This window comes from Aspergillus ibericus (assembly GCF_003184845.1).
Source record: "Aspergillus ibericus CBS 121593 unplaced genomic scaffold BO80scaffold_43, whole genome shotgun sequence".
Classification (NCBI taxonomy): domain Eukaryota; kingdom Fungi; phylum Ascomycota; class Eurotiomycetes; order Eurotiales; family Aspergillaceae; genus Aspergillus; species Aspergillus ibericus.
In genome coordinates, this window is record NW_020292141.1 from 94,032 (window position 1) to 113,361 (window position 19,330).

Consider the following 19,330-nt stretch of genomic DNA (forward strand, 5'->3'; position numbering starts at 1 on the left):
AGGCCAAACCCTGAACCAAGTAGCCATGCCATAACCCCGAGCGCAGACAATGTAAAACCAAACGCTAAATCGCTGAATCAATGATGAAAACAAAATAAGCCACCGTCAAGGACGAGCAGAGCATATTAAGCTCCGTTCTGGCCGTTCTCTTCTTCGTCGTCCTCTTCGTTCGTGTCGATCCAGCCGCGCGACATCTCGACGGCTTTCGTCCATTGGCGGTACATCTTTCTGCTCTGAACGGGGGAGACGTGCGGCAGGAAGGTGGTGCGGTTGGCGCGGTTCATGTCCTTGAGTTCGCCAAATTCCTTCCAGATGTTGGCCGCAAAGCCTGCTGCGATGGCGGCTCCCAGCGCCGTGGTCTCGTGCATGGCCGGACGTTCAATGGGGATCTGGATGACATCGGCTTGGGTCTGGGCGGAATTAGTTTCCGATCATCCGGAGAAGAGTCATGTGAGCAACCTACCTGCATACAGATGTCGGAATTACTCATTCCGCCGTCAACGGCTAGTTCCGACAACTTGTGTCCACTGTCCATCTCCATCGCATCCAGGATAGCCTTGGTCTGGAAGCAGGCGGCTTCCATGGTGGCACGTGCAATGTGACCACGCTGCGTGTGTTGGGTGATACCAACTATGTCATGTCAGTAACTGGGTTCTCGTGAGGTAACACTGCAGGTAGATTCAAACTTACAGATGGTTCCCTTAGCATCATCAATCCAGTAAGGCGCAAACAAACCACTGAAGGCAGTCACGAAGTAACAGCCGCCACTGTCAGGAACAGACGCAGCGAGGTCACTGACTTTACGGGAATCACGGAAGAAACCCATGTTGTTCATCAGGAAGGAGATACCACTGCCAGCAACGGCAACACTACCTTCCAGCGCATACACTGGCTTGCGATGCCGGCCCAGCTGGAAGCCCACTGTGCCAAGCAGGCCATGCTTGGAAATAACCGGCTTCTCACCGACGTTGTACAGGAGGAAACATCCCGTGCCGTAGGTGTTCTTTGCTGAACCCGGGGTAAATGCACAGTGACCGACCAGTGCTGCAGACTGATCTCCGAGACAACTAGTAATGGGAATACCCTCAAGTGGGCCGTCTCTGACCCACCCGTAACCCTCAGGGTCCGAGGAGGGGATAATCTCGGGAAGTCTGATCTTGTTTCTGTCGATTTCGAAGAAATTCAACAACCGATCGTCATAATCGAGCGTCTCAAGGTTCATGAACATGGTTCTCGATGCGTTGGTGACGTCAGTCACCAGACGACCGCCTTCCGGTCCACCGTTCAGGTTGTACAAGAGCCAAGTATCCACCGTACCGAAAGCGAGCCGACCCTCATCGTAGGCCTTCTTGACCTCTGGGAGATTGCGGAGCATCCAGACTAGTGTGACGGAAGAGGGGTAGGTCGACAGGGGAAGACCGCAAATGCTGGACAGCTCATCGGCGCCCTTCTTAGCCTTAAGTTCTCGAACCAAGCCAGTGGTTCTGGTATCGGGCCATGCGATGGCGTTGTGTAGAGGCTCGCCGGTCTCCCAGTCCCAGCACAGGGTGGTCTCTCGCTGACTGGTGATACCGATCGTCTCGATATCGTCCCGGGAGTGACCGAGGGCGAGGAAGGTCTTCATTGCTTCTTCGATACAGGTGTAAACGGAATCGACCAGTTCAAACGGATCTTGTTCGTGCCATCTAGGGAAAGACGGATTCATGTCAGCTCATGACGACCGACCGGGATCGGACCGGGTGACTCACCCTGAGTGTTCGTGGATCTGGCGGAATTCCATCTGGTATTTGGCCACGGGCACACCGGTGCAGTCAAAGATGATGAAACGGGAGCTGGTGGTACCGGTGTCAATGGCACCGATGAAGCGATCTTTCAGACTGCCACCGTGGCGGTTTTCATTCTGTAATATAGAGCGATTGCCATCATGCGTCTGATAGGCGTGAATGTCCATGTAAGGCTTCGGCTCTTCCTGTTCGACGACGGCGTCCAGGTCGGTCATGTCGAAGGGGTTTCTCATTTTGGCGGTTGTGATGGGAGGGGTTTTGGTTCTGGGGGCGTCGGAAAGGATATTTGCTGGGAAAGCAAAGGACGAGGCGGAGGGTGATTTCTGCATGGGTGCGGAGGGAGGGGCTTTTGAGGCTCCGACTTCTGATTTCCTAAAGAGGGAGGAAAGAAGAGACCAAGAAGGCAGAGCCTGGAAAAGGGAAGAACTGATTGGAGAAATCGTGGCGGTATTGAAATAGAAAAGGGGGAAGAATCAGGATTACGTCCCTAGTCCGGTACTTAAGACGGACGAGGGGAAATAGTAGGTGGAGGTAGGGCTGGGAGCTACGATGAGTGAGACCGCGCCCGGTGGCGGCAGTTGCAGCAGGCAAATGAAGTAAGAGTGCCAGTAGTACAAAAAAGAGTCAAGAAGCAGAAGATGACCCAGCGCGGCGGATGGTGACGTAGGCGTGACTAGCGATTGGGTGGAGAGCAAGCCGAGAAGACTGAATCTGGAGAAAAAGGCAGAAGAACGGAGAGACTGGGAACTGGAGAAGGGCGGATAGACAGCTGAGAGGAGAGTGTCTGCGAAGGTATGAGGTCACTGAGGGACCGGGTGTGGTTTATTGGGGTGGCGAGGGGGAGAAGAGAACAGAAGGGAGGAAATCAGTCCTGGTCCAGAGGATGCTGGAGGCCGGACGAGGGAGACTCTTTATCCAACTCGGTGGGACCTGGGATTCTTCCTTCTTGTCGGCCCTCGAATTTTTGATAATCAATTTTCTTATTTTTTTTTTTTTTTTTCACTATTAATTTTATTTTAATAGGAAATATTTATTTTTACTGCCATGCGTGGGTGTCCCTCCCATTTTTCCCTTTTTTCACCCAATTCCCACCCCGATAGGATTTGGGTCATGCATAGCTTGTTCCGGGGAATCCCCTGGGTCTAGGTGGTATTCCAACGGGGGGGCAGTCGAGTCCATTCGACCTAGATCGTTAGTACGGTACCAGTACCTGCTGCTATCGACGGGACTAGGCCGGGGAAAGAGGGAGGAATACCAACCCCAAACCATACAGGGCCCTTCCCTCTGCTGAATCCCCGTTCGTCCATGGCGGAGAAGTGGGGGCGTGGGGGAGAAAAAAAGAGGCCTGGCAAGCAAACCAGCGACCAGCAATGGGCAATCCCTTCTTCCCAGCGCCTTCCTCCCCCCTTCTGGTCGCTTTTTTTTTCTGATCAGACGACCTCTGCCCGTCGTCAGCATTGACACCCGCCCCTCCCTCCATGCCCCGTTGGTCTGTCGAGCACTCAAGGTTCCCCCTTACACGATGGCAACCATGCCCTCTGGGTGAATTTAGGAAGGTTTACCCCTGGTCACTCGCCATTCTTATCTTCTTAGCTTATTTGGTGGGCGTCCATCGGCGTTACGGATTACGGAGTACCTGGCAGATGTGGATGGCTTTCTGTGTCCATTGCACGGCTGTCAGAATATCATTGGATCCCTGAACCATCATCAGGGAGATCTGATTCTTCATCTTGTTCCCTTTTTTTTTTTTCTCTGAAAAAAGAGACCGCTCATGTCTCGCCAACTGTCACCCAGCGGACCGGGTAGACGCTCTCATCGGCAAGATATCCGACCCAGCAGGCCGAGCAGGCAGGTAGTAGTATTCCGGAGTTAGACAAGCGCTAAGAATAGTCGCTGGGCTCCCACATGACATCGACTGCGGACCCATAAAAATTCCATGGATTTCTGTTTCCAGGTCAATCCCTCCACCCGCATTAGCTAGCGTCTGTGCCTAGAACCGCCCGCGAACACGGAGCCATATGGAACATCAGGATTCGATTCGCTTCAAACAAGCAATTAAGGGCTGACGGGACTGCGAAGATTGCCGTTTGAAACATGGCAGATGGCCAGGATTCTCAAAGGTCCTGGTATTATTAATGTGATGGCCTCGCAGTACGGAGTACACAGGAATTGATTGCATCCACGATCCGAGTCTGATCTATCATCCCTGGCTCTGAAGGTGAAGGAACAGATAGGCGCAACGACCGAGACATTCCCACGCCAGATCTCAATGCATCGTCTATCGATACGTAGGCCTGCCCAACCGGCCAACTGGACGCTGATGCAGTGTATAAGTGCCTATATACCGCACAAGTCCTAAGCAGATCTACAGTCGGCATCCCTAGACCCCATTGACCTCCAGTTCATCCCCGGCCACCGTAGACCTGCCTGCCCCCTTGACAACAATCCCTGCCAAGATCCGACTCAACTACCAGAACGGCGGAGTCGGCGCTGAATGGATGCTGTCGAGGATTGAGGGCGAAACACGCAAAAGAGGGGCTCTGCGGGTGTCCCTCCGACTCCGCTATGGGATTCTGCGCTCTACTAGATTCCTGTCGATCGAGCACATGACAATGTCCATTTTTCGCCCGCTAGTCCGTTTTCACGCGCTGTTCGAGCAACCGGCGATCTAGACCCGGTCTTCTACCCCTGGCTCAATATTCTTTCTTTTTTCTTCTTGATCACTTGAACACGATTGAATAATTGTCCGTCTGTTTATTTTATTTTATTTCTCTGATCTTGCCAGATAGCCTTTACTGTGTGTCCAAGATCTTCAGTCGTGAGCACGGAGAACGCACATACATCCACGCAGTCAAGTGACCGCCTCCCATTGCTGGATGTGTTGTCGTTTCCTTCCATCGTGATCACTTTTACCTTTGCTTTTCTAGACCACCACCGCCCCTGACTGGCGACGTTCTAGCGTGTCGCTGTACCATTCTACATTAGGCAGAGAGGCCTGGGAGGCGAGCGCGTTCAGCGCTGTGATAGACGGAGAAATTCTGTCTGCCGGATAGTCGGTTCGGCTTGGCTGGGGAGTCTAGCAGCTGGCCTGGGGGCCACGGGATCAATTCTCCCGGCTATCGTCCTGGCGTTCCGGCGACTCCCCAATACTCTGGCTGCCCGCCGTGCCCGGACCAGTCCAGACGCGCCAGGATATAGTAGGATTAATTATTCAATATCAGGACCATCACGATCCCGATCCATCGATGAATTCAAATCGCTTCAGACTTCCTTTCCCTCCCATGGAATGAATTTCATGTGCCTTTACCTTCTATTTCTCCGTCCACATATCCGCCAATGACTGTGCTCTGTGTGTACCGGATCGATCGCCACGACCGACTTCGCGATATCCTCGGGTGGTGACGTCTTTGACCGGACTTGCCAGGTTCCTCCTTCTGACTAACAGCGACCTCACTAAACCCCACCCAACGACCACCACCCCCGAACAATCAAGCAACGCAACCCAGCCGCTCATCACAAAACTAGCCCAGTAGCCACGACATTGATCTGCCATCTATCCCTATTCAGGTATACGAACAACCCGCCCCAGGAACCGTTGTGGTCCCCAATTCAGCGGGCAAAGCTGATCAACTCCTAATGGACTATGTAATCAACTTGTTCTTCCCCAGTATGACCTCACAAGGATCCATGCCCCGCCAAGCAATCTCATCATCTCTGGTAATGATGCAAAGTGATAAGGGGGGCAACCATGGACGGGCACATCTTCTTCCCCCCCATCGACCACGGGCTCGTCTCGCCGGGCCGACACATCGACCCTACCTTCTTCTTACCTTGTATCTACCGCCCGCCGGACAAAGAACGCACTAGTTGCAGTCTAGATGGATAGATCCTAGGTTAAAGTGTGGTGCATGTGTGCCTAAGGTACAAGCCATGCCTATATCCATGAGTATTAATTATCCAATCCATCCCGAAACCTGTTTCATCCTGTCCGTCGTCATTCAATTAATACATATGGACCTTGTTCTTGATTATATCAGTATCATTATACAGTGTATACATAGCAAGTACTGAGTAAGTGCCTCGGAATCACAACCACAAGACACACAACATAGGACACCGTGGACACAACACCTCCAATCCTACTCCGTAGATAGCACATAAACTATCTACTAAGTACAATTACCCTGCAGAAACCACCCAACCCAACCCAACCAAGCCCACCTGCAGGAAATGCATACATAGTACATTGATTACCCACATGCCAATCCAATCCAGTCCGATCCCTCTCCTTATCTTACCTTACCTACTATGTACCCTGAAGCACCCACGATACCCGAATTCCCGACATTTCCATGCATTTCAAACCTTCTCGTCTTACTTTCCTATCCTGGACAGGATTTTATGTGGCGTTTCTGTTTGTCTGTGGCCGCCGCCCCCCTCCGCGGCCCCCCTTCCCCTCCGGTAGCTTTCTTTCTTTTCTTTCTTCAACTGTTCTGTGTGCCCGGGCAGTATCTATCCCTTGCTGCTGGGCTCCACTTTTGGTGCAATTCTATTTGCGTTTGTTTTGTTGTATGTATTAGTAGTTAGTACTGGGGGAGAGTGGTGTCATGTGATTCTGGTGTGTTATATATTTCCGGGGATTGGGGATTGGGGATTGGGGGAGTTTAATTGGGGATGGCTGGACTGGACTGGGCTGGATGGTTCTGGGTCGGTCGATCTTTAATGTCATTTGTGTGTATGTGCTAGTACCGAAGTGTAGAGTTAATACTTTTCGTACTCGTATCTGGCACAAATGAAAACCAGCGTCTGCTGGGATTGTTGATTTCGCAGGTAATCTACAGACATCTCAACCAATATACTCAAGTGATTCAACATGATGCTACTGTCACACCTTGCTGCCACGGACAGCCTGGGTGATCATCCCCTCTCCGATTGCCCTTGTTTTCCTCGGGCTGCACGTGCCGTTTCATGGAACGATCGTCCCTTACTCCGACTCCTCGAGCTCGGCACGGCGGCGCGCCTCAACCTCCTCCTTCTCCTTCTTCTGCAGGAAGATCAGAGCGTTGATCTTGTCCTTGATCGTGTGCTCAGTAGTCAGGGTACCCGCGATCTGCTCGCGGCCGACCAGGCTGGCAACAATGCTGGCTCCGACAATGAAGGTGAGGACGAAGCGGTACATGCCGTACCAGGCGGGGGCGCGGCCGTGGGCGGCAGCACGGGCGTCGTTGTAGTACAGGAAGGTGAAGGCAAGGAACTGGGAGATCAGGGCGTACTCAACGGGGAGCAGCAGGGTAGGCCAGGCGACAGCGGGCGCGACAACACCGGCAGCGTAGCGCTTGTAGCCGTACTTGCCACCGTATCCGGCCCACTCAAGACCCCAGTGGACGGCACCGAGGAAGGACAGGATCTATTCACGTCTCGTTAGATGGAGGGGTTGCAATTGGGAATCAAACATTCTACTTACAACAGCACCATAGCCGACCTGGATAGGCTCGATCATGTGCAGCATCAGCTCGGCACTCTGGCCGGAGAAGAGGAGACCATCACCGGCCACAGCAGCGGCCTTGATCTCCCAGGCAAGGTAGACGGTCTGGAGAGAAGTAGCAAGGTAGGGGATGACACCGGCCATTCCGAGGTAGAGAGCCTCCTTGGGGACGGCCTCCAGGCTGAAGGTGTCCTTGATAACTTTCTACAGATCACGAAAGATCGACATTAGCGAATTGTGTCCTAAGGAGACCGCGGAGGGCATTGGGCGCCCCGCGGAAAAACACGGAGGGATATATCAAACATACAGCTTCGGTCTTGATACCCGCCATCATGTCGACATCCTCGCCATCCTGTGGTCCTGATCAGCAATTGAATCGATCGCAGTACGCAATTCGCCCAGGCGAGCTCACCTTGGACGACGTGGACGCGTAGCGGACAAGAGCGGTGGTGACGGGCTTGCGGGCAGCCAGAGCGAGGCTGGGGGAAGTGGTCGGGCGAGCGGGATAACGAGCGGAAGAGGTCAAGGGAGCCTTGAAGACATTGTTGGACAGGGCCGAGCGGGCGACCGAGGCATTGGAGCTTGAGATGGCTCTGAGGACAGAGCGGGCAGCGGTGGTTCTGTACAACATTGTCGTCTAGACAGCTAATTTTTTTTCCCGATATCCGCGGTTAGCAGTGAAGACTGGAAAGCTCGGATGCAGTCAATTCGGAGGGTACACACCCAATTGAGCTGGTGGAAGAAGAGGGAAAAGGTGCAAGAGCGGAGATGAGGGTATTCACCCAGAAATTGGTCGAGATTGACTCGTGGGAGTGGAGATGGCAGGCCGGGGAAACAATCGATCCTGGAGACCACGAATGGATGAGGTGATTATGCTGAGGTGCGGTAACGTCGTCCTCGGGCACACCACAGGCGCCAACCCCGCAGGTGTCATATGTAATGCCTCAGGCATGACTGGCCCAACTCACCATGCGGCTGACTCAGCCACGAGGGCTGCAGCCCTAGACCACTAAGCCGGAACGGGGCGAGGGTCTCACAGCTCAGGCCATGCCATGGCAGAAGCACCGACGTCACTCAGGGCCTGGTCGCCCATTCTACGGCCTCTCCGTAGGCCGTTCCGCGTCACAGCGTTTACTTACGCAGCGCTTTCCCCCTATTACTATTATTATTATTCCTCGTCTTCGCGGACGATCATCGCCCTAGGGACTGTCATCTACCTATACCCAAGCCTATCCCTCTTCTCATTCACAATTGGGTCACTGGGCCACGCTTGATACCCGACCTCTATTCCCCTCCCTTCACGTTCCCGTCGACCTGACTCCCGCGGGAATACGTCAGCTAGCCTTCCACGTCCCTCTCTCGTTTTCTCCGCACTGGTCGGTATACTTACACTTTCCGGAGACCATATCTTGCACTAGCCGCCCGCAACCGTATCGCGTGCACACCGAGCCTGCCTTCTGCATGGCTCTGCTCCCTACAATCTGCGAGTGCAACTAAAGCTCGCGCATTATAGTAAGATCTCTCTTCCTTTGATCCTGTTACTGCCTCGGCTGCCCCTCCTTTCCCCGTCAACCGGCGTCCACAGCCTACTAACCTTGGTTGGAATTAAATTCAGGCCGACATCACCGACAATTTGTATTCAATAATTCCCTCGTCTCTTACGGACCTTACGCAGAAGCCCCCGGCCCGGGTTACGGCCGCACCTCGCAACCATGTTGGAGGGTTTGGTCGCCAACTTGCTCAACCGTTTCCTGGGGATGTACATCAAGAACTTCGATGGCAGACAACTCAACATCGGTATCTGGTCTGGTGATGTGAAGCTTCACAATTTGGAGCTGCGACGGGAGGCCCTCGACCAATTACATCTGCCCCTCAACGTTGTGGAAGGACATGTCGGAGAACTCACCCTGTCGATTCCTTGGTCGAACTTGCGAGGGAAACCGGTTAAGGTTGATATCGAAGATGTGTTCCTGCTCGCGGCTCCCAAGGAAGATCAGGACTACGACCCGGAGGAGGAAGACAGACGGGCGCATGCTCTAAAAATGGAAAAGATTGAAAGCGCGGAAATGCTCAAGGAACGAAACACAGAAGGCATGAGCCAGGAAGAGCAGCGTCGGAATCAAAGTTTCACCCAAAGCCTGGTAACGGCCGTTGTCGACAATCTTCAGATCTCCATCAAAAATGTGCACTTTCGCTACGAGGACTCGATTTCTTCGCCGGACCACCCCTTCGCCGTCGGTGTAACGCTGAAGGAGCTCAGCGCGGTCAGTACTGACTCCGAATGGAACCCTACCTTCATCCAGTCAAACTCTGGCACGACACATAAAATGGCAATTCTCGGTGCCCTCGCGATCTATTGGAATACCGACGCAGAACTTCTGGGTACAGGTCGTGGTTCAGACATAGGCGCAGAAGCCCAAGGAATTGGCCATGCGGAGTTGATCGACAAACTAAGGACTGGCATTGACAATGAAGAAAACGTCCAGTTCATGCTTCGTCCGGTTAGCGGACGTGCTGGCCTAGAGATGAACAAGTCGGGTGAGCATGATGTGGCGGCAATTAAGGCGAGACTTCTGTTTGATGAACTTAGTTTCGTCCTTGATGATCATCAATATCGGGATGCGCTGATGCTTGTCGACCTTTTCCACTACTTCATCCGCCATCAGGAATACAGAAAGTTCCAGCCGAAGTGCCGACCGAAGGAGGACCCCCGAGCCTGGCTGAGGTTCGCCGGAGACGCCGTTCTTAGCAAGATCCACGATCGGAATAGGCGTTGGACCTGGGATTATATCAAGGAACGACGTGACGATCGTATCGCTTACATTGACCTATTCAAGAAGAAAAAGCGTGAAGGAACTCTAACAGGTACCGACGATGAAAGATTCGAACGCCTGCAGAGGAAGCTCAACTACGAGGATATCCGCTTCTGGAGATCACTGGCGAGGAATCAATTGCGGAAAGAGAACGTCGGTGTTAAGAAGCCTGCGCAGCAGCAGAGCTGGTCAGAATGGTTCTGGGGCAGCAAGAAAGAGGAGTCCGAGGAGACCACCATGACTGAGGAACAGCGGCAGGAGCTTTACAATGCGATCGACTGGGATGAGAAGAAAGCAATTGCCGAGAGCGTTGATGTCCCAAGAGATTGGGTCAAGTTGCAAGTCAATGCCGGTCTTAGAGCTGGAAGTTTCACGTTGAAACGTGACCCCCACGGAAAAGCGAATGAGGCCATGAAGATGGTATTCGACAACTTCCGAGCAAAAGCTCTGCAGCGTCCTGACTCATTCTTCATTGACCTCAACCTCGGCGGCTTGCGAGTATACGATGGAACAACGGAAGGAAGCCTTTACCCACAGATCGTCAAGGTCAAGGATTCCTTGCCGGAACCGAAGAACCGTCTATCCCAGGTTTCTGACAACGATCTGGATGCTGAGGCTAGCGATGATGCCTCTGATTACTATGAAGATGGCCTGTTTCACTTGGAATTGGAGAAGAATCCGCTTGAAAGCGACGCTGACTCGGTCGTAAAGGTCAAGCTGAAGAGTATCGAAGTCATCTATAACCCCGCTTTCATTGTTGAGATTGTCAAGTTCTTCGAGCCACCGGAGAGACATATGGAGTCGATCGGCGCCCTCTTGGACACAGCAGGTGCAACCGTTGAGGGCATCCGACAGCAGACCCGAGCGGGCTTGGAGTTTGCGTTGCAGGAGCATAAGAAGGTTGACGCACAGTTTGATATCCATGCACCTCTGATCATTGTCCCCGAGAGTATCACGCAAGAGAGCTCTCTCTGTCTGATCCTCGATGCTGGTCATATCAGCGTCAATAGCGAACTCGTCGATCGGCAGACAATGAGAGACCTACAATCAAAGCAAAAGCGACAGTATGAGGAGGGTGACTATAAGGAACTCGAGCACCTCCTTTATGATAGGTTTTTGATCAAGCTTGACTCTACGCAAGTCCTCATTGGCCCCGGGATCGATACCACCAAGGCGCAGCTCACTACAGATGTCGAAACCCGGAACCTACACATCATCGATCGCATCAATGTGGATTTTGTGCTGGAGATGTGTATTGTGCCAAAGGTCACCGAGCTCACCAGAACTCGCATCTCCGGTCACCTTCCAGAATTGCATGCCTCTATGTCCGATACTAAGTACAAGGGTCTCATGAAACTGATCGATATTGCAATTCCCAGCTTTGATGACGGTGACGAGTCGAACAACGCTACCAAAAAGACGAAGGAACCGTCTACCTCTGGCAGTAGAGCAAGATCTTCCTCCTTCCAACCGTCAAGTCTCAGAGAGCTTCCTGCCGTTGACGAGGATACCGACGATGAGTCCGATGATGAACAAAGGAGGAAGAGCATTGACAAGCCAACCAACATACATCGTCGGGACTTTGAATTCAAATTCACTGTTGGTCGCCTTCGTGGCTCGTTATCTCGCTCAGATCCAAGGGATCCGCTACGTGACCATTTGCTGGTGGAATTGGTTGCTGAAGGATTTGCGCTGGACTACTACATGCGGCCCTTTGACATGGTTGCAGAAGTAGTTTTGAAGTCCTTGAGCGTCGATGATTACATCGAAGAGAATCCCGTTCCGGAATTCAAGAGGCTTCTGTCGTCGAAGGGGTTCAATGCTGACGAAGAAAAGGATCTTTTCCATCTCAAGTTTGTTCGAGTAAAGCCAGAGTCTCCTGAGTTCCACTCCACATACGAAGGTGTAGCGATGAACCTTGATATGTCGGTTTCGACCATAAACCTCGTCGTCACTAGGAAGACGCTCTTGACACTCTTAGATTTCGTTCTGCTCACATTCACGAACCCGGAGCAGCCAAGCAATCAGATTTCTGAGTCGAGTGAAACAGCTCAGGACGTCCCTACTGTTCAGGAAGAGCCGCAGCAGAATGGGAAGATCCGCATCAAGGCCGACTTGAAGAGTATCGCTCTTATTCTCAACAACGACGGCGTTAGGCTAGCTACGCTCAGCCTCAACACGGCCGATGTGGGCATCTCGCTCGTAGGCCGTACGATGCTGATACAGTCACGAATTGGAAGCTTGACCTTAATCGACGACGTCAACACGGGAGCTTCAGAGGACTCTGACCTTCGAAGACTCTTGACCATCGAAGGCGAAAATTTTGCGGATTTCAAGTATGAGACCTTTGACCCCGAGAGCGCCGAGTACCCGGGATATGATTCGGAAGTCTTCCTCCGGTCAGGCTCCATGAAAATAAACTTCTTGGAAGAGCCATATCGCAAAATCATCAATTTCCTGGTCAAGTTCGGCAAGATGCAGGCTATCTTCAACGCCGCACGGCAAGCTGCAGCAAATCAGGCCAACCAGCTCCAAGAAAATGCCTCTCGAATGCGGTTCGACGTGGTGGTCATGACCCCAATCTTGGTGTTCCCAGGAGCCATGAGGGAAGACCTTCCCCATGATACAGTGACTGCCCACCTTGGTGAGATTTACGCTAAAAATACATTCGTCCCCCTTGATGAAAATGCCGATAGCCCTGCCGTTAACCTCATCTCCTCCGGAATCCGCAATATCCGCCTGACTTCAAAGTTCCACTATGATGAGGACACCGTAGAGGAGCTGGAGATGATACAAAAAGTCAACCTTGACTTCAGCATATGCTATCTCGAGCATCAGCAAGATAACCCACGCCCAGACATGGAGATTGAGGGATCACTGTCTCCTATCAACCTTCGCATATCGCAGAAACAGCTAAAATTCCTACTGGACCTCTCAAAGAGGGTCCCCAGCGCTTTTGCAACCGATGCTGAACAGCAAGAGTTAGAGGCCATGGAATCACTTCCTTCATCGGTGACAGATCCTTCAAGGGAGGCTGGATCACGGGCCCTCCAGCCTACACAGACTCAGGAAACCCCATCTCCGGAAAGTCCTAGCATCGAAACCTGGGTCCGGCTAGACATGATATTTAAGGTGGATAGTGTTGGACTGGAGCTTATTCTTGCTAACGACGATGCGCCCGTTGGTAGCTTAGAGGATTCCAGCCTGTCCAAGTTTTCGCTGAATGACACACGGGTCAAGCTGCGCATGCTGACAGATGGCTCTTTGGAGTCTGAACTCCTAATCCACTCGCTTTCCATTCGCGACAGTCGCAACAAGGACACGAACAAGTTCAGAAAGATCATGTCATTGATCAATAACGATGTCAAGCAGCAGTTCATGGCCAGCGTCTCCATGTCCCCAGGGCCAAAGAAGCATCTCATAGCGATGCTGACCATTGATAGCCCGCGCATCATACTCGCCCTGGACTACTTGTCGGCTTTACAATCCTTTATGAACTCGGCTTTCGCAACAGAAGAGCCAGTAGTTGAAGAAGACGGCGACGAGTCGCCTGATGAGTCGGAGCCAAGGACCAGCACTGCTGACAGCCTCGACGAGTCTACGGCAACACCTTCGAACGAGGTCGATACAGCTGCTCCTGCCGCTGACGGCCAGATGACCGTGTCTTTCAGAGTAAATCTTGTTGACGCTCAAGTAATAACCATTGCGAATCCCGCCATCACGCATACTGAGGCCATCGTTCTCGGAACGAAACAGTTGTTATTCTCCCAACAAAATGTCTCCACCCTGCAGATTACCAAGGTGGGAATGTTCCTGTGCCGCATGGACAGGTTTGAGACAAGCAGGCTTCGTATTCTGGATGACTTCACATTGGAGGTATCCGTGGACAGTCGCCCACAGGAGAGGGGCTCATCTTTGACCTCTATAAACGTTCACATAGAGCCGTTGGTTCTGCGCCTTTCTCTTCGTGACATTCTCATGGCAATCCAGATCGTTAACAAGGCATCTGAGATGAGAGCTCAAGGATCACAGCCGGTTGAGAGTGACGAGCCGAAAAAGCTAACGGATATCAAAAGTACGAAGCCCAAGTCTTCTCGAAGGCGATCAAGTGGCAGACCATCATCAACAGCAGTAGTCTCAAGGCCCCAAAGACCCTCGGGTGCCGAGAGCTCAGACCGAGAGCTCGTCTCGCAACGCTCCGCCGTGCTGAAACGGGAGGAGTTGGCTGCTCAGGTCGACGGCCTTAGAGTGATTCTCATCGGCGACCTCCACGACCTGCCGCTGCTAGATTGGAGCGTCAAGAAATTCAACGTGGATGTTCGAGACTGGTCATCAACGCTGCATGCCGACACCAACTTTGATACTTTTGTGAACGTGTACAACTTCTCCAAGTCTGCTTGGGAGCCCCTGATAGAGCCCTGGCAGCTAGGGTTCCATGTGGCGAGGGAGACCGCACCGGATCTTCTTTCTATAGATGCCTACTCCCACAAGACCATGGAGCTAACAGTTACTTCGGCAACAATTGCATTGGCATCCAAGTCATTCCAGTTCTTGTCCACGGATGAAGACGTTCTCTCCAAGCCGAGGGGTGCTGACGCGCCCTATCGAATCCGCAATTACACAGGTTTCGATCTGCATGTTTGGGCTGATGTCAGTGCGGAGGAAGAGGGGCCAGCTGCTCGATTGACTGATGGTGAAGAGTATCCTTGGCGATTTGAGGACTCCACTTCTATGCGTGAGACACTTGCACCGGAAGGCCATGCGGGGCTTGTTGGGGTTAAGCTCGAAGGAAGTGGGTTTGAAAGTGTAAGCCGCATCCCCGTTGTTCGGGAAGGCGAGATCCTATACGGTTTGAAGCCTAAGAAGGACGGCATTCTTCACCAACTGCTTGTGGAGGTGAAGCTGGGCCCCGACAATGTCAAGTATATCACCTTCCGCTCGCCACTCGTCGTCGAGAACAGTACGCAAATACCTGTGGAATTGGGCGTGTTCAACCCCAACGATGGCCACCTTCTGAAGATTGAGAAGATCCTTCCTGGTGATTCCCGACCTGCACCTGTTGGAGCGGCCTATATGCATTCCCTTGTTATTCGTCCTGACCAGGGCTTTGGCTATGATTGGTCTCGCGAGCAATTGCACTGGAAAGACCTCATGCGTCGGCCGACTCGGACGATCAAGTGCATAAGTGAAAGCGGACAACAAGCTCCTCCTTTCTATTTTCAATTGCACGCTGCCTTCAACGCCCGAGACAAACTGGCCAGTGTCTATCCTTACATGCGGGTCCGGATCTTTGCTCCAGTTGAAATCCAGAATCTCCTCCCTTACGACTTCAAGTATCGCATATACGACAAGAACACAAAGAAGGACTGGACCAATTTCCTGCGCAAAGGCGGAGTAAGCCCTGTTCATGTCGTTGAGCTTTCTCACCTACTGCTCCTCAGCGTCGACTTGGAGGACACCGTGTTTAAACAAAGCGACTTTGCGATCATCAACGGCAACTCTCAGGACTATAGAAGGGAGCATGTGCTTTCATTGAAGGATGAACGAGGCATTCAGCTTAGACTGAAGCTCCATTACTTCAATGTGCCTGACAGCGGTGGGGCTTTCAAGATTTCTGTCTACAGCCCTTACCTCGTTTTGAACAAGACGGGACTTCCTATGGAAATCCAAAGCAAGGCCTTTTTGCAGTCAGCCCGATCGGCGGCTGGCCAGGGGCTGATGGCTGATCCGAGGCACGGTGGAAGGGCGCTTCCATACATGTACTCTTATCCAACGGATGATCAGAAAAACCGATCTATGTTGAGAATCGGTGATTCTGCTTGGAGCAAGCCTCAGAGTTTTGAAGCTATTGGAAGCACATTTGAGGTTGTTCTCGCGGACAGGAATGGCAGATCCGAGTTCCATTCCGGAGTGTCTGTCGCTGAAGGCGAAGGCAAATATAAAATGACCAAGGTTGTGACAATCGCGCCGCGCTTCATCTTGAAGAACAAACTCAACGAGGACATTCTAGTCCGAGAGCCCGGCTCATCAAATGTTCTGCAAATCAAGGGCGGTGACCTGATACCTTTACATTTCTTACGCCAGGTTGCAGAAAAGCAGCTCTGTCTCTGCTTCCCGGGCGTCAACAACCAATGGTCATCGCCCTTTAACATCGCCGATATTGGGACAGTGCATGTTAAGCTCGCCAAGGCAAACCAACGCCAAAGGCTTATAAAGGTTGATGTTATCATGGAAGGGGCAACCTTGTTCATTCATTTCAGCTTCGAGCCTCGCCACTGGCCATTTTCTATGCGGAACGAGAGTGACATGGAGTACATCTTCTACCAAGCCGTGAGTGCACTATCTATACCGCGAATGATGCATTGCTAACCGAGCCATAGAACCCGAACCTAGAAGATGATGAAGAAGACAGGTCAAATGGCTGGCGACCCATTCGTTACCGTCTTCCTCCCCGTAGCATCATGCCATATGCCTGGGACTATCCGGCTACAAAGAACAAGTCTCTTGTACTGACCTGTAAAGGAAAGGAGAGGCACATCAAGCTTGCTGAAATTGGAAATCTGATACCGATGAGGATCCCCCCAACTCAGTACGGGGAAACACAAAAGATCATTGATATCAACATTGTTGCAGATGGTCCAACCCAGACTCTAGTCCTGTCTAATTTCAAGGCTTCCAAGAGTATCTACAAGCAGAAGGGTCAAGGGCAAGCCTCACAAAGCAGCTTGAGCACTGGCTTCGAGGTCAAAGAACTGGACTCAGACGTCAACTTCAAGGCCCAGCTTCGCCTCGGTGGCATAGGCATTTCTTTGATCAACCAGAACTTGAAGGAGCTGCTCTACCTAACTTTCCGCGATATTGAGATTAAATTTAGGGAATCGAGGGTTTACCAGACCTTGAACACAACCATTAAGTGGATTCAGATCGATAACCAGCTCTACGGAGGGATTTTCCCGATTTTGCTCTACCCCAGCGTTGTCCCGAAGACCGGAAAGGAAATGGAGGCGCACCCGATCTTCCATGCAATGGTCACGCGCGTGAAGGACGACTCTTATGGTGTCCTTTATATCAAGTATGCCACTGTGCTTCTGCAGCAGATGACGCTGGAGCTTGACGAAGACTTCATCGTCGCAATGCTAGACTTCGTCAAGGTACCTGGTGCCTCATGGTCGGAGGAGCACGAAGGGAAGCTCTGCGATGACGATTTGAACATTCCAGAGCCGCAGAATGAAGGCGTTGCACAAGACGTATACTTCGAGCTCCTTCACTTGCAACCTATGCAGCTTGATATCTCTTTCATGCGTACCGAGCGTGTGAACGCCGATGATGCTCTACAACCGTCCAACCCTCTGATGTTCTTTGTTCATGTTATGACAATGTCGATGGGCAATGTCAATGACGCTCCGGTGCGTCTAAACGCCCTCATGTTGGAGAATGCCCGAGTCTCTTTCGGGGTGCTTGCCAGCAACATTCAGAGGCACTACACGCAAGAATTCCTTCGCCAAGTGCATGTTGTCCTCGGTTCAGCGGATTTCCTGGGTAACCCTGTTGGGTTGTTCAACAATGTCAGCTCTGGTGTGGCTGCGATCTTCTACGAGCCATACCAGGGTCTGGTGATGACCGATAGGCCCCAGGAGCTGGGCTACGGTATTGCAAAGGGTGCCACGAGCTTCGTGAAGAAGTCCGTATTTGGTTTCTCTGACAGTATGGCTAAGCTTACTGGAAGTATGTCCAAGGGTCTTGCTGCTGCTACACTTGACAAAGAATTCCAAGACCAGCGACGAATGTCAAAGTCTCGGAACCGGCCAAAGCACGCCCTGTATGGTATCACTGCGGGTGGTAATGCTTTCGCAAGCAGTCTCGCAAGCGGTATCGGGGGACTTGCTCGCCATCCACTGCAAGGTGCCGAAAAGGAAGGCATCCAAGGGTTCTTCAAGGGCGTTGGAAAGGGTGTTCTGGGTTTGGCCACTAAACCTGCGATAGGCGCCTTCGACCTTGCCTCAAGTGAGTTATTGACTGGTTTCCGATGAGGACACAATTGCTGACTCAAGAATAGATCTGGCTGAGGGTGTACGAAACACCACCACTGTGTTTGATGCCGAGGGACTCGATCGTGTTCGCCTCACCCGCTTCATCGCTACTGATGGTATCGTGCGGCCCTACTCGCAGCGCGAAGCATTGGGACAATTCTGGTTGAAGACCACTGATGACGGAAAATATTTCAACGAGGATTATATTGCACATCTGGAACTTCCGGGCCGAGACATGCTGGTCATGTTGACGTACGATCGGATTATTCTCGTGCGCACCAAGAAGCTCCGAACGGAATGGGACATGCGACTGACAGACATCCAAACCATTTCCAAGGAGCGCACCGGTATGAGCATCACGCTCAAGGGTGGTGCCAATGGCCCCTTCATCCCGGTCCAGGATGAAAGCTCCAGGAACTGGCTATACCGGCAGATAGCAATTGGTAAGTTGAATCATACCAACTTTGGAACTTTTAGTCACGATGCTAACCTTTCCATAGCCGTGAACGCTTTCAATGAGAAGTACAACTCTCGCAGCTAAGAGCATATTTTCTGTTTCTCTTAAAGATGTTATGTCAGGGGGGTGGTTGCGTGAAATTTTCCCAGCGGGATTGGCTAAAAACCGTTACGACATGACATGTTTGGTGGATGGTGAATGGCAAAATTGAAATGATAGCGCACATGACTATCATGTTTCACTGCTCTTCTTTTCTTCCTTTCCTGCCACTGCCAATTGAGCGAGTTCTTACTTAGTCGTCATGCTCCTTGATTTTCCTGATGTTGTTTGTTAGTGTACATACATTATCCGTTCCGCCACGCAGTGGTTCTTTAATGTTTCTAATTAATCTTCTCCGCCACCCCCCGAACCCTAATGGGTATTGCTTGGCTCTGGGAGTCTATATCATTCTTCGGCACGCAGAAAGCACAGATTTTGTCAAAGCGCATATGATCTCCGCATCAGGAATTGTTTAAGCATGCACCCAATGGGTCCATACTATCACTAGTTATAGACAAAGGAGCATTTTATATAGTACTGCTAGAGTAGTGAGTAAGTAATATTACACGGACAAAGAACTTATAATAGTACGTATGTGTAAGTTCTATTTCAGGTCTTGTGCTTGACCAGGTCATGGGACCGACGGTGAAATATATATATAGTAACCGTCTTCCGATACCCCCTGTCACGAACCACCCTCAGTACAGAACTAGTAGTTCTAA

At 51.8% G+C, this 19,330-nt stretch overlaps 6 protein-coding genes across 6 annotated transcripts; 3 read left to right on the plus strand and 3 right to left on the minus strand.

Annotated features, from left to right (window-relative positions):
* Positions 1 to 125: 125 nt before the first annotated feature.
* BO80DRAFT_363585 (glycerol kinase) lies at positions 126 to 2,017 on the minus strand (the record flags this gene model as incomplete). The annotated part of the gene is made up of 4 exons (XM_025716110.1): positions 126 to 410; positions 464 to 630; positions 691 to 1,685; positions 1,749 to 2,017. The coding sequence occupies 4 exons, from the start codon at positions 2,015 to 2,017 to the stop codon at positions 126 to 128; spliced, it is 1,716 nt and encodes a 571-aa protein (XP_025571913.1).
* A 2,157-nt stretch (positions 2,018 to 4,174) lies between these two features.
* Positions 4,175 to 4,363, plus strand: BO80DRAFT_330485 (uncharacterized protein; the record flags this gene model as incomplete). Its single annotated transcript, XM_025715177.1, has 1 exon — positions 4,175 to 4,363. A coding segment is annotated over one exon (189 nt), but the record flags the coding sequence as incomplete, so codon positions are not given.
* Positions 4,364 to 5,050: 687 nt separating this feature from the next.
* On the minus strand, positions 5,051 to 5,688 carry BO80DRAFT_428060 (uncharacterized protein). Its single transcript, XM_025720166.1, has one exon. The coding sequence runs from the start codon at positions 5,335 to 5,337 to the stop codon at positions 5,095 to 5,097; it is 243 nt and encodes an 80-aa protein (XP_025571915.1). The 5' UTR covers positions 5,338 to 5,688; the 3' UTR covers positions 5,051 to 5,094.
* A 327-nt stretch (positions 5,689 to 6,015) lies between these two features.
* On the plus strand, positions 6,016 to 6,459 carry BO80DRAFT_186691 (uncharacterized protein). The gene has a single exon (XM_025714077.1). It carries the CDS (start codon positions 6,093 to 6,095, stop codon positions 6,369 to 6,371), a length of 279 nt encoding a protein of 92 aa, XP_025571916.1. The 5' UTR covers positions 6,016 to 6,092; the 3' UTR covers positions 6,372 to 6,459.
* Positions 6,460 to 6,495: 36 nt separating this feature from the next.
* On the minus strand, positions 6,496 to 8,127 carry BO80DRAFT_389251 (DUF3429 domain-containing protein). The gene is made up of 5 exons (XM_025717110.1): positions 7,993 to 8,127; positions 7,682 to 7,914; positions 7,577 to 7,621; positions 7,249 to 7,473; positions 6,496 to 7,191 (listed from the first exon to the last, which is right to left on the minus strand). Exons 2-5 carry the CDS (start codon positions 7,898 to 7,900, stop codon positions 6,769 to 6,771), a joined length of 912 nt encoding a protein of 303 aa, XP_025571917.1. The 5' UTR covers positions 7,901 to 7,914; positions 7,993 to 8,127; the 3' UTR covers positions 6,496 to 6,768.
* Positions 8,128 to 8,675: 548 nt separating this feature from the next.
* On the plus strand, positions 8,676 to 18,771 carry BO80DRAFT_186733 (membrane morphogenesis protein VPS13). The gene is made up of 5 exons (XM_025714078.1): positions 8,676 to 8,781; positions 8,885 to 16,412; positions 16,463 to 18,086; positions 18,139 to 18,555; positions 18,613 to 18,771. The coding sequence occupies exons 2-5, from the start codon at positions 8,982 to 8,984 to the stop codon at positions 18,651 to 18,653; spliced, it is 9,513 nt and encodes a 3,170-aa protein (XP_025571918.1). The 5' UTR covers positions 8,676 to 8,781; positions 8,885 to 8,981; the 3' UTR covers positions 18,654 to 18,771.
* The last annotated feature ends 559 nt before the right edge of the window (positions 18,772 to 19,330 follow it).